The sequence below is a fragment of the Rhopalosiphum padi genome, chromosome 2 (genome assembly GCF_020882245.1).
Source record: "Rhopalosiphum padi isolate XX-2018 chromosome 2, ASM2088224v1, whole genome shotgun sequence".
Lineage (NCBI taxonomy): Eukaryota > Metazoa > Arthropoda > Insecta > Hemiptera > Aphididae > Rhopalosiphum > Rhopalosiphum padi.
The window spans coordinates 15,698,379-15,713,797 of NC_083598.1; the positions used below are offsets into that span (position 1 = coordinate 15,698,379).

At 23.8% G+C, this 15,419-nt stretch overlaps 2 protein-coding genes across 2 annotated transcripts in view; one reads left to right on the top strand and one right to left on the bottom strand.

Moving 5' to 3' along the window:
• The window catches only part of LOC132923049 (uncharacterized), a 225,397-nt gene that overhangs the window by 128,267 nt on the left and 81,711 nt on the right, over window positions 1-15,419 (top strand). The window lies entirely within an intron of this gene.
• LOC132921523 (uncharacterized) overlaps window positions 1-15,419 on the bottom strand; it is a 61,094-nt gene that overhangs the window by 4,267 nt on the left and 41,408 nt on the right. The window contains exon 5 of the mRNA XM_060984590.1: window positions 1,480-1,539. Coding sequence (XP_060840573.1) covers window positions 1,480-1,539 — 60 coding nt within the window. The remainder of the gene's footprint in view (window positions 1-1,479; window positions 1,540-15,419) is intronic.

Below are 15,419 nucleotides of genomic sequence, written 5' to 3' on the forward strand. Positions count from 1 at the left end.
ACTAAATTTAATGATGTGTAAAATCAGTCATTTATGATACATCAATTTAATTTTAAAGATGTAATTACTTATAAAATTAATTTTTAATAATTGCAATCGACCACGTTAATTGTTAATATTTTATAGAAAACCTACCGAATAATAAATTACTAAACTTTTAGTATAGGTATAATATATTATATTACTTAGCGTCGTAGGTATAAAATACCCGTCCAAAACAGATTACAATTAATTTTATCATTTTTAGAAACTATGACTTGTCTGATGCCTTGTCTATAGTTTTTAAACTCATATTATGACAGATGAAATACTCGTTTTTCAATGTTTATCTTTATTAAAGTCAATAAACATTTTAATATTACCTACCTGACATGACACTGCAAAGAAAAATTTAAATAGTTAATATAGAAATGATCCTATAAATAATTTTTATTTTAATTAATGTATGATTACAAAAATATCGATGATATATAAAAATGTAACTACTTTAGTCTTTTTCGTTTATTTTATTTTGTCACTGATATGTAACAATTAAACAAAAATATATACTAAAAATGTATTTATCGATCTTACTCTTTTTTTTTTTGCTTGTTTAAGTATTAAATTAATATTAAATTAATACAATTTTTAGTTCATTTATCAGAAGAGAATATTTTGCATAACATCAACTATTGATTTAGTCTATACATCATCGTGGTATAAATTCAGAAGTTAGAAATGAATAATATGAATTAAAATAATTGACTAAAAGTACTAAAAATAGAAATACATAATAATTAATATTTAATATTTTTTATTATTATCCTATATTATGTATATGTATATATATAATTTCTTATATAAATAAACTGTAATGTTATTATTAAAAAAAAAATTACACCCCGTACGTTGGGTTTATTACATTAATATCATGCGTAAAATATTTAAGTATACAATTTCGAAGTTGACTAAATTACAACTGTTCAACTTCTTCATATACTTATGTTGATATTCAGTTATTATTTATAGAGATGATAAGTGAATATAAAAAAATTTAATATTATATTTATTTAAGTATCTGCCATACATAAAACAATACTATTATATAAATAAAGTAGTACCCTAATATTATTGTAACTGTTATTAAAATAACGAAAGCTGATGTTTTAAAAAATAAAAATAATTAGCTATTAGTTTATTACAATGGTAACATTTTTATAATTTAAAAACCTTCAATAATGCTTGAATATTATATTACCTATAGCCAAATTTATTGAAGAAAGGTTTACATTTTTCGTTAAACCACAATATATTTTGATAAATATGAAAATATTAAATTATACATTTAAATTATTTTAATTACTTGTATTGGTATACACAGAAAATTATACTTAAAACTTAGTTTTCATAGCTAATATAATATTATATGCATGCATTCGTATAATGGGATTAAATAATATTTGCTTTAATTAAAAGTATACTTAATAGCACAAAACTTACCAACAACGAACATAATTAAAGGCACCACCGTGAAAATGGACAAAATTACCGTCATTATCACTGAAATCATAAAATTATAAATCCATTATTATAATTGAGCAGTCAAAAACTATAAAATTCAACGGTTCATGATATTGATAACGTAATTTGAAGACTTCCTTGTTAAGAATACCCAAATAATGAATATTATATATTTGTAATGTTAGTCAATGCAATCTGCGTCAAAAACTAATGACAATGTTTTATGTGATCTATATTCTTAAAATATAAATATTCAAATACATTGCATTTGTATTTACATTAGTTTCTTGAATTTGTAATCCTATTATTTTTATTTCTAGTATTTAGATTTAGAATTACTTTTAGTATGTTTTATTTATTTAATGATTAATTATATCAGAAATATAAATACAATACTTAACGTTGAATAATACTTTAATATGTTTACTTATTACTTATTTTCATTTTATTATGTAACTGTACTTCAAAATACAATAAAACATTATATTCAAAAGAATAGAATTCCCATAAATTGTATTTTTTTTCAATAAAGGTAATAAGACACAAATGGTAGGGAACTATTTCTTCGAGAGGCTCACAAGTGATCTTTATTGTCCTCTGGTCCGGTGAATTCGTGGTTCAGTAGTTCGAAATCCTTTTCAGGTAAATTTACCAGAGAAACCAATAAAATACGACAGCTCTCTGTGAGAACTATAACATAACACACAATCTCGTGGGAACTTCTAAAATCTTCGCTAGTGCCAATTAATCTTGAGACAGGACAGATTTATAGGGAGACATTGTAATAATTGTTCAGATTATACATATAGTAAATATTATATAATACATTTCATTTTCAAAGACGATACTAATTTTTTTTTAATTTCACTTCTTTGTCAGTATTTTTTATTTTCGAGCTATTCACAATTTAAATGTTTATTAATTACACATTTTAAAGTTCGGATATTGTATATTTCAATGCATACAATTATTACTTACGATTACATATACTTAAAAAAACAAACTTAACTGAAGAAATACGAATTCATAAAATGTTATAATTCGTTCAAGTTCCTAATGTTTTAATGTATCAAATTAATTTTAATATAATCATCATAATATTATTATATACAGCTAGTTATAATTGTTATCAACCATATTATAAGTTATTATTTATTAAAATGAATGGCACACGTAAAATGATATAATTTCATTTCATACTATTAAAATCAAAACTGCCAGAAAGGTTTCTATTTTGCATACATAAATATCAATAAGTAGGCGAAGTAGCTTATAATGACTATCAAAATTGATCATAAAAAAAAGTCAGTTTGTTGTATAAAATAATATTTTAATAATAATATTTTATTACTGTAGTTTTAAATAAATAATACATTAATACTTATACATTATTAGTATTATTGCTTTAAATTATAATATTCTTTAATAGAAATAAATAATAATACTTAATCCAATGATTTATAATTTATTATGATAGCTAAAGAACAAAAACTGAATTTATTTATTTATAGTTTAATTGCCAGCAAAGGCTAAAATATACAGTGAATATTATTATATCGTATTGTACACAATTTCAACAAAAACAATCAGTAAAAATATATTGAAATAATCAAGAAATGAACATACATTTTTAGTTATGAAACTTGATCAGAATTAAAATCAAATTCTATTAACTCATTACACGATTTCAGCAAGTGGCTGCGGCATAATGGATTATTATTAACATTGTTCTTAAAAGTAGGAGGACATGAAAACAACATTTATTTCAAAAATTAATATAATATACACAATAGTGTTTATTTACTTTTGTTTTTAATCATCGTTAATCTAAAAATAAATTAATTTCAACAATCAAATATGGCAACTTTATATTTAAATTAATATTTGTCTGCGGTATTGTTATATGTTAATTCTTGAAATAATAATGTATTAGCACCTACAATCAATAAAACGCAATAGTTGGAAATATATAATACCATATTATTAACAGTTCAAACCGACCTACATTTTTGTCACTGCAATCGATACACTTTATAAATCTGTGGGTGTTTTATGCTCTTTATAATCAACAATTGTATAATACCGGTATACAATAACAATTTGTAATTCACACATGATGTGAATATTTTAATTTACTAAAAATGTTTAAAATTGAAAATATTGATTATAGTTTATACTATTTAACGTTTACATGTCAACAATCTCTGAATTTTATAATTTATGTAGATTGTTTAATATTGTTCAGTTTAGACAAAAAACATAGGTATAAATAATATTACAAAAAATAAATCTCGACAAATTAAATAAAAATTTTTCAAACAAAACTATAATACTTATAAATTATAATTAATAAAAAAAATATATATATGTTTACATGACTATCTATATTTATAGACATTTTATTTAATAAAACTATTATAAATGTATATAATTTATTCCACATGAATCATATATTATACAGCATATACAACTATAATAAGATCATACCTAATATAGGTCTAAAAGAATAAAGATTAATAACTGTACAAAAATTAAATTTACAATGTAAGTTAAAATGACAAATTAGGTAAAAAATAACTAACTATAACTTTAAAATAATATTAGAGTGTAGTATTATATTATGATAATTCATTTCATATAATATTCTATATGGAAAAAACGTCATAACAGTGTCACTCAACAGCATACTCGGTAAATATTATAATAATATATTTCCTTATCCTATTATTAAATATTGTGGGTATTTACTTATATAATATTGTTTAAAAACCATGTTATATTTTCCTTAAATAAACAAAAGTAACAGAGGTAATATTTCAACTATGGTTAACATATGTAGTCAACAATTTGTGTTATGCTATTGTTGTCACCGTGAATAGCATTTTAAGAGTAACGCCATAGGTAATGTAAATATAAAATATTTAAGTTTCTTTATCATATTTACCATAATTGTATTTAGGTACTATCAAATAATTCATTTTACGTTCAACTTCACCTGCATTTCGAAATACTTAAATGTATTGGTATTATAGCAATGTTCTAAGCTTTATATCTTACTTTTTGTTTTTTTAAGTAATTTCTCTTTGGAACAATAAAACACAAACAAAAAGCACCACGGAGAAATTAAATGAACACATAATATGTAAGTACTTCAAAAGGTAATTTTTAAGCTATGTTTCATGTTTATGTTGTTCTTATACTCATTTAAAAACGAAAAAGATTTAGTTGAAATAGTATAATATGGCCAAGCCGTTTTGTTTAAGTGTCTAGATTTATTATTGGAAAAGTTATATATTTTTTCACAGTTTAATAATATTGAAAAACTGTATTTAAAAAAAAAAATTATATTTCTTACGACTTTTTATTATATATGAGTAATAACTAATTAACTATATGTATTTAATATATTAATATTATCTTGAACCGCGATATTAGAAGTATTATTTATTCGTAGGTTATGAAAAAAATTAATTTATCAAATCAGAAAAAAGAATAATACTAATACTAAAAAATATTAATAATACTACGTTTGTTCCATTTAAAATTTTACCAACTTCATTATTTTCAAATAATGAACCTTTAATTATTTTTGAAAACCATTTTATTAGTAGAATAGTTATTCTTAAAACATTTTAGTACTAGAATTACACGTACTTAAAAAATTATAATTATAATTGTTTTATATTCATTATTAATCATGAACCTAACTCAATCTAAAATTAAAAAACATATTTTAACATATTTATCATTTTATCCTCAACATTTAGTTATTAAATGAAAGGAGATAATGAAAACGAATTATACATATTCATAAACCTATAACTATATCTCACTAAATTGAAATAAATGTTGAGAAGGTTTATGGTTTAATTTTTAATTTTTGATAATGTTTATTAGAAATTAATATGAAATTATTACGTTATTATTTATAAAAAACTAGTCTTAATTTTTTAGAGGCAAACACATACAACCAGTCACAATATCAACTTACATGATCGAGTTAAGGAAGATGCGCATGATTTTTTTTTCATTCACATATTTCATTTTCTTACTTAATAGTTAAGTTTCGTTAAACAGAACGACTTCTATTATCATGAACAAAAATTTCAAATTCATTTTATTATTTTATTAGATTGTACATTTGAATTAAAATCAATGAACTGTTTAGTACTGTATTTTTATAATATAAATTATTTAAAGTTAAGGCTTTATTAGCTATAATTAACTACACTAATTTAATATAATAAATTATGAATTAAATATATCGTCTCTATCCTTTAGTTTATCATGAATAATTTTTCTCACTAACGATATATTATATACCTATAAAGTGATAATTAAAACTATAAATAAGAACTAATATAAATAGAGTTTATAGACTCAGTAATTATCTTTTAACTATAGTATGTTTTCATAAAATGCAATCCTCATTATAAATGTAAATATTACAAACTTGTTAAACTAATATTTATATTATACCAATTTGTATACACAAAATGTTAAGTTAAGATTTTTTCATGAGTCTGCATAAATGAATAAGATGAGTATAAGATGTCAACAAGATTAATAATATTAATAAAATTAGTTTCTACATTTTATATTTTTTAATACCTAGGAACTTAAAAATATAAAATGTGATTTATACCTTTTAATTAAGTTACCGTTTAATAAGTACATTAATTTCTTACGTGCGTGTATATTTACATTTCATTTTAAACGAACAACGTTAACATTTATAATAGTATTAACTTTCATCTAGGTAACTTATAATTATAATTTTCTTAACATTTAAAATAGCCTTATAAATCATATAATATTATGTTAATTCAAGAAATTTAAGATTCCTAAAGCAAATTATTATACGAGTAACTTATTTTTTATTAATTGTTATTAAACTAATAAATTATTATTTATTATTATTGAGGTTATTTTAACCATATTTAAAAAAAAGAAATCCAATACGTACTATTGCTAACATTTATAAAATCGAGTCAGCTAGGTATAGGAAAATATTAAGAAATCGATTGGCATTGTTAGAATAGGTCAAAACACTCAAAACGTACTATTTCCTTGTCAAATTTACATTTAAAAATGATTAAATAATAATAAAAAAAAAAAATTCCGTGCATAAAAATGATATTTAAATAATTAAAACGTACTTAGTCCTATTTCATGTCAATGTTATAACTATTATCTATATTAAATGAATAGACATCAATTATTATGCCATAGCAAAATATGTCTATAAATTATTCCAAAATAGACTTAATTTCTATTATGCTAAATATACTGACTTATTATGATCTATATTTTGGTATAGAAAAAATAAAATAGTTAATGCGAAAAATGATGTAATTTAAAACATTTTAATTAGTTATATTACAGTAGTAATATTATATATTTATATTAGGTACAATTTTAGATTTTTTTTATAAGTCTTATTATTTAAAATTACTTATACATGTATTAAAAAAATGATTTGTTTTCACTTTGTATTGAACCATGTAGTTCCCGCAAATGTTTTTTCTACGACAACTGCGTAGTGTTTTTTTTAATATTTTTTTCCCTTTCTTATGTAAACAGTAATCTATTTTGAGTATTTATATATCCTTAAAATCTATAATATACTTTATAATAGGTATTGATTTTTCTTCGTAAAATATGAATATAAAAAAAAAGATATGAAAATATAAAGGATTTCGCAATTATTAATATCTTAATAAGTAGCCATGAAGCCTATATTAGTAAGTTACTAGCTAAACTTTCTATTAAAAGTGTATAATTTAATTTAATTTAAATAATATACTAGTAAGTTATTGAGGTTAATTTAATGTATGAATCAATATAATTTTAATCTATTTTATGTACTGGTTAAATACAAAACAATAGGCACCAAATTTCTAACTAGAATTAAAATTATATAAAGAAATACCAATCCTGAAAATATTGGAACGAATTAAAGTAAATTAACTATTTTTTTTTTTTACATACAATCTTATGCTAAAATATTTTATAAAAACAGTTTAACTAAAATAATATCTAAAATAATTAAGATTGTATTTATTAAGAAAATCATGGTTACTTAATAAATATTATATATATATATATATATATATATATAAAGTATGCATAGGTACTAATTCTATTTTGATCAATTAAATATAAATGTAAAAATGTAATAATAAATGTTTAAATTTATTAAATGCAGTATGATTTTTAAACAAATAGAACAATAGGTATTAAAGTTAAATAACGTTTTCAAATCAATATTTTTATTGAGTAATGCATTTTAAAAGTTAATAGTTAACAGTTTTTCCAAAACGAATAATTTTTTTCAAAGCATGCTATTGTCATAAAATGAATATAAGTGGTATGTTTAGGTATTCATTAGTCATTATACATAATATAATATCTTATTATATTGGTTTTAGAAGAGAAGATACAGTAAACCGTTTCTCATGAAAAATCAGTATTTTTGGAAATAGTACGTTTAAGATTAACACCCCTCATTTATGTTTATAGGTAAGAGTTAATTACTATTTATTAGTTATAACTGTTATAATTATTGATACATTTTTTTTTTTTTTTTAATGGTAATTAATATAATATTATTAAATCGAATAGTTGGTCTGGTTTCGTCACGTCGTAAACTTTATTTTTCCTATACTGTGTATAATATTCAACACAGGAAGCCGTGTCACGTAAACTACAAACTAAATGGTTCATGGAAACTATGTGTATTTTAACCCAGTTTTCGATAACAACATAAAATCACTGACAAAAAAATCCAGTGTGTGGACAAACAAGCAGATTACCAGTGAGTAATAGTGTCTATGGGGTTCAACATAAAACTCATGCGAACATGCGAGTAGGTTATAGGATTTGGTCAAATTTTATTTGAACGCTTTACACGGTAAAACGTTTGAAAGTTCGGGTACGTGACTTCAGTAGATGAGACCTGTTGTGACAAACGTGATGGGAATGCACGGTCATCAAAATTAATCCGAACGAAAAATAAAAATAAAGGGAACGAAAACATAATAATAAAACTTACTAAAAATTATTTTCTTACAAATTTCGAGTTCACTTTGTTGAATGGACTTGAAGAGTTATTGCTTTTATCGCAAGTGAATATGTAGTACAGTTTTTGTACCTACTCCTTATACCTAACAGTGTCTATAAGATTAAATAACCTAGAGAGTACTTTTGGGGTTTTGTACATAGATTGTCAGTCAGCGATTTTCGAACCGAGTAAAACAAAAGGACAATTGAGTTGCTCAAGTGTAGTAACTTCATGCTATTCAACAACTCAATATTCTTGTAGGCTATACTTATAGGACAGGTACCTAATTTTTTTTTGACTAAAAAATAAAAAAATAAACATTTAAGATTATTTTTGAAATATGTACTTGAATACTTTTTAAACATAGTGTTAAGAATATGTATTCAACGATTTAAAATTGTATTATTTTCTAGGTATTTGAAAACAATGTTTGAATAATAACAAATATTACGATAAATTTATAAAATTGTAAATATTAAATAATGAAAAACTACTATAATATATATTATAAACATAAATTAATATTCATAAAACAATATTATATTGTACTTTATAAAAGTATGTATTTCATAACAATGTTATTATATATCGTACAATTCATAATTTAATTTTAGAAACTAAACAAGCAAGCTATACCAACAATATTTTCAATAAAAATAAAATCTTGAATAGTTTTACAAACCATTGGTTAATATCACAATCGAACGTATGAAAAGAGTTCTTGATATTTTACCCATTATCAAAATTAAACAGGCTTCAACCTCAACTTACTATCTTAATATTGCTCCATGTAATAATAAATAATAAATAGTTGTATGTTTATTTTAATGTTATAAATCGATTAATAATATTATTCTTATAGGTGGAATAAACTTTATAAATAGGAGGCTTAAAGGCATCATGAATACCTTAGCTCTCAAAATATCCATAAATGGAGCAAATGTTAAGAACTATTTAAATTTTCTCATAAATTAACATATTATTGGAATATAAATAAATACAAATAACATTTTTGTCATTTTAATTATTTTTATTTTTTTTAAAGGTATTTTATATGACTTAAAAATACTCAAAAATTTAATAGTTATTACTATTCTGATACCAAAAATTATAATTAAATGTAGATTTACAGTTAAATATTATATATTAAAATTTATAATTATTAATTGTACACAAAAAAAAATTAAAATAAATTAAACGTTTACTTATTATATCTAAAAATCAAAAATGTATTTAGATTATAAAAATAAAAAATAGGCAAGTGGGTAACACTGCTGTACAGTAGGTGCTGAGTAGGTTACTGTTATGGGTGTGTTCAATTTGAATTCAACGATATACCATTATTGTAAACCTACGAAAAATGATTACTATAAGTATATTTTATGATGTACTAAAGTTATTTATTTTACTTTTAATATTACAGTAGGGCCAGTAGGTTGATATTATTTTTACCAAAAATACAAAAATATTGCATTCATTATATTATTAATATTTAATTATTATTTAATAATATTTATTTATATCATATCAACTTCTAAAACTAATAACATGTTTCTGTATATGCCACGAAACAGCAAAAGTATGTTCATAGTACAAATAAATAATATCTTAAAATAAATAAAAAAAATTCATTGCGTTTAGTTAAATTCATAATAATATAATATACGTAAAAGTTTTTAGTTCCCACAAATGTTTTTAAATTATAACAAAATAATTAATAACGTTATTTATTGTTTACATAAATAAAATTGTCCGAATTTAAACTTAAAATATGCTGTCTGTATATTATGTGTTGTAGTATTTTATTATGTTATTCCTAATTGCTATCAAGGTTTATAAGTATATCATGGAGACCATTTTTAATCCATAATTTACTGTTCATACTCTGTAATAGATGGAGTGTCGTAAAAGTTATTAGTTATCGGATTTTTTTTTTTTTTTTATCTTTTCCTAACGTATACAGAAACCGTTATGGAAAACAATCCGGAAAACACCTTGGCTTCAAAAGAAGAAAAAGAAAAATAAAAGCCCGATAGATTGTGAATGCCCAATAAAGGAAACAGCCGCCAAAAGTCAAATAAGTTACACCCAGAGGAGCGAACGTTGACGCCGGCGCCTTACACGCAGCTGATGATGACGGAGGTCATCGGCTACGTAAAAATCGATTCCAGTGCGCCAGCCGAAGCTCCGACGACAGACATCGAAGCCGTTCGGAGTGATCCTGGATATACGGTCGCATAAACTATGGTACGGATGAGGATGATAAGGAGTGGTCACTTCTTCTGGACCATATGTTGTGGTTGTGCGACACCGTGTTACCAAGATCGGAGTTAGAGAAGAAGCCGAAGAAAAGTCAAGATTGACGAACGTTCGGGTAGGTGGACAAAAAAAGGAAAAGGAAACCAAGAGTACACAATCGTGTAAGGCGGTGTTTCATCTATATCACGTTTTCCGCGATCGCATTTTTCAGATGGACGTATTGTGGTGGATATCGATTGCGGTGCAAGACGACCTTTATATCGAGACCGCTCAACCGGCTGGTCGACTTGGGTTGTCGGTGCGATGAACCTGACAGCTCACACTCGACGTTGGACATGGACGCGGCTCATCGATACCCGCAGATGGTTATACAGCAATGGCGATGACAACAGTAGCACAGATTCGGGTAAGTAGTGGCAGAACGGATGCCGCGCGCGACACCACGTAATGCAATTGACGCTGCAAGACCGACTGCAGGCATTTACCGTCGAATCGTTTGAACTCGATCGGTGGGGTACCGTTGATGCGAAAAGGACGTATCGGACACGAACCATAGTGCAGTGGATTACCGAATTTTCGCCCTGAAATCCTATCGGCCGAGCACGAGCGGTTCTATCCGTTCCATTCGTTGCATTCTATTGCAAGTGCACTTGCACTCGCCTGAATCTTGCCTGCCGCCGCTGCTATTCAAGTGCACGACATTGTACTGGTCGCTCTGGCAAGTTCGTTGCAGTCGTGCCGTTACTATCAGATCTCGGTCGTCGCGCGACCGCAACCCTATGTTCCAACACTCGACAACCTGCATTGGCCAAAATAGTTCAATTCTCACAAACGTTATCGGTTCTCTTTTTATCCACCTATCCTGTCACATTAGTTTTTAAGTATTTTTGTTATTATCTTTGGTTTAATACCTATTTTTTCATTGTTATAAAAATTACTTTTGCTATATTATGTCAATTACATTAAAATTAAAATAACATTTTTTGTGTATACTAGAAGAACTTTGTTTTTTATTTAATAATTTATTATTAATATTACATTTACCCTCATGTTTTATTGTTTGAATTGAAATGGTTTATGCCCGAAAAAACCTAGAGATCTATCGTTCTTACTTTAGGTACAATAATTTTCGATTATGTAATGATTATGTGACTGCTCGATGTCGAGAGAGATCACTGTGAAGGATGTATTAAACTCAAATTAAAGTCATATTTTTATAATAAACTAGAGAATTATTTTTTCATAAATCATTATGTTATTTGTATTTAATGAATACAATTATTTATATATTTATATCGTATTATATTATTATTGTTATCAACTTTTCAGACTATACCGCCAAATGATGTTTTATATTTTTGATATAGCTATCAAAGTTATTTGTTTCACTTTTAATATTGTTTTAGGTTGATATAACACTTTTCAAAAATATTGTATTTATTATTAGTACTTAATTATTATAATAATATATATTTATCCCATATTATTTCAACGTATATTAAGTCATCTTTCTGTAAATACTGTATAGATGTATAGTACCTATAAATAAAAAATATTTTAAAATAAATCAAAAATGGTATTGCGTATATTAAAATTCATAATAATAATTTTAATAGATTCAAGTTTAAATTTCCATGAATAACATTTTTAAATGTTAACAAAATAATTAACATACCATTATTTATCGTTTAAATGGGTAATTATTATTATAATTAGTTCAAACTGGAACTTAAAATGTCTATAAAAAATATTTTCTTTATAGGAACATTTTTTAAATTTTATGTTTTCAGAATGAACTACTTATGAAAAATCTTCTATGAAATTTTCAAAACTTAAATACAAAAGTAAAATTTTTTTATAAATTATCAACTACAAAATGGTTTGAAATTTTTTGCGAATTTAATTTTGTCAAAATTTTAACTTCAAATGCATATAAAAAAACTGTGTTTATGTACTTTTAATATTTTTATACAGAATAACTTATGTAGGATCTTGTATTAAATTTCAAGAATTTTGACCCAGTGAATAGTATTTTTTATTGATATTTTTAGGAAAAAAAATTATTAAAAAATTATAAAAATTTTATCGTAATTTAATATAATGAAAATAATTATATAAATATTTGACAAATATTTCAAGTATTTATTGTTACTTTTTTTAAATACAATACAATTTTAAAAATACGGGTGAATATTGAATGTTATAAATATTTTAACTTTAAACGCTCATAAAAAATTAATTTTGCTTCTCAGTAGAATTTTTTTTCTAATATAGGTTGAACCACTATAGTAACGAATATTGTATTAAATTTTTAAATTTTAGGTATAAAAAGAAAAAATATTATTTTATGAATTTTGTCAAAATTCTTACTTTAAACACAAATAAAAATTAATATATTAAAATGCGACCCCGTGATCAAATTTAAATGAAATTAAAAATGTAGTTTCAAAAATAAATTTAATTTAATATATCCACAAGGTTAAACTAATAATAATTAAATAAGTTTCAATCAAGAGTTTCAGAGCTTCTTTGATTCGTTATTTGTAATAAATATAAAATTTTATTTTTTCCGCGTATACTAAACTGGAGATAAAAAGTTAAAGCACTTAAATATTTAGCCGTTTTTAGTTTTATTTTTAAGCATTTACAAATAATGAAAAACAGTTCATAGTATTATTATTTAATAATTAATATTGACCTACATTTTATATAATATTTAGCTTTAATGTTTAAAATAATCAATGTAAAGTTGCAATGCATCATATGGATAATAGGATAAATCTATGATAAAATAATTGTATCTATTTATATAAAAATTTCTAAAACTAAATTTGATTTCTTAAACTTCATGAGTAAAAATAAAAAATATTAATACGTCATTTCAAATTAATAATTTTTTTTTTTTAATTACATATTTTATCAAAAATTATAATTCATATAAATAAATTAAAGTTACATCATTTTAATGCAGCCATTTTTAAATGCATAATTCTAATTACCTTAAAAACTATTTTATCTATTTTCATACTACTCATTGCCTGAAAATAATGTACAATTTATAGATGCCTAAATTAAATATCTATATTTAAAAAAAATAAGCTATAACTACATTTACTTATTAAATTGAAACTTAAAAGTAAATTATCAACTAATAAAAGTTAAAATTGTCTATATATTGATATATTAATTTTTATCTTATTTAGGACTAACTGATATCCGCGAGTTTTAAAAGAAATTATACCATAATATCTATTTAGTTTAACTTATTTTTTAATTAAAAATGTTAACTTAGTTTTTTTTATTATTTTAAGCTTATTTTAGTTTTTCATATTAACCTAATTCAAAAATCTCTTTGTATACAATGTTTAGTGTACGATTTTCTTTGACTAAAATAACAACGCTAATGTCATCCCTGGCACGGTAAACATTTCACATAGATTACCACCATATATTGGTTTATATTAGACATTAGTCACATGCTAATTTTGCGAATAATTCAAGTACAAACTAATTGCAAACTGCTGTGATTTATTGTAAATATCTTATTTTAACACATTATTATAAGCTATAGGTTTTTTATTTGTACATCCTTTGATAAAATATAATGATTTTACGGGCTCGATACTCATGAGCACGCCGCATAAAGTGCATACTCATTCAGTTATCCGTGGTAAAAACAGGTTCTTTTTAATGTACACATGCTATACTTTAAGCGTGTCCTCGAACTTTATTTATTGTCATTGCAAATGCTGCTTCTTTAAGGGGAGACTGCATTTATTTAAACTGAAATGCAAATCGGTTGGAATTATTTGAATACGGGGAATAAAAACATTTTTGACTTTTACCATTGTAGTCAAAATTAGAGCTTTTACGTCTCAAGTGATTAATTTTTAGCCATGACCTTGATGCATCAAAATTTCTCATAAACAGGATAGGAACACCAACTTTCAGTCACAAGTTATGAAAATCCCCTATTTTAACCCTTTAACCCCTAAAAGCTTTTTTTCACAACAAGAGATAGCCTATGTCCTTTTCAAAGAACTAACCTATTTCTGTACCAAATTTCATCAAAATCGGTTTAGTGGTTTAGGCATGAAAGCGTAACAGATAGAGTTACTTTCGCATTTTTATATTAGTAAAGATAGGGATAAGTTCAACTTACTGACAAAACAATCAATATTATTGTCTATGTTTAAAATAAGATATGGCAAGCCACGTTAATTCCGAATCTAATAAAACGTATATAATTTTGAGTTTAAAATTTGTACGATCGTACAGTAGATAAATGGTTCAAACTCGGATGAATGTAAAATAGAAACTATTTTACAATAGAAAACCTTAAGAGAACTTTTTTATGATAAATAGGTTTAGCTGATATGTAGAAACCATATCTCAATAAAAATATCATTAAAAACCCACTTTTTAAACACCGAATTTTATTAAATATAGATTTCCATTATTTAAATAGGTTTTTAAACGATATTAAAAATACGTCGTCGTAATATCACAGTATAATAAGTACTTATGTATATAACATATGCGTGATACATTTAAAATAAATCCTCGTATAACTAACTACCTATCTCATGAATAATAT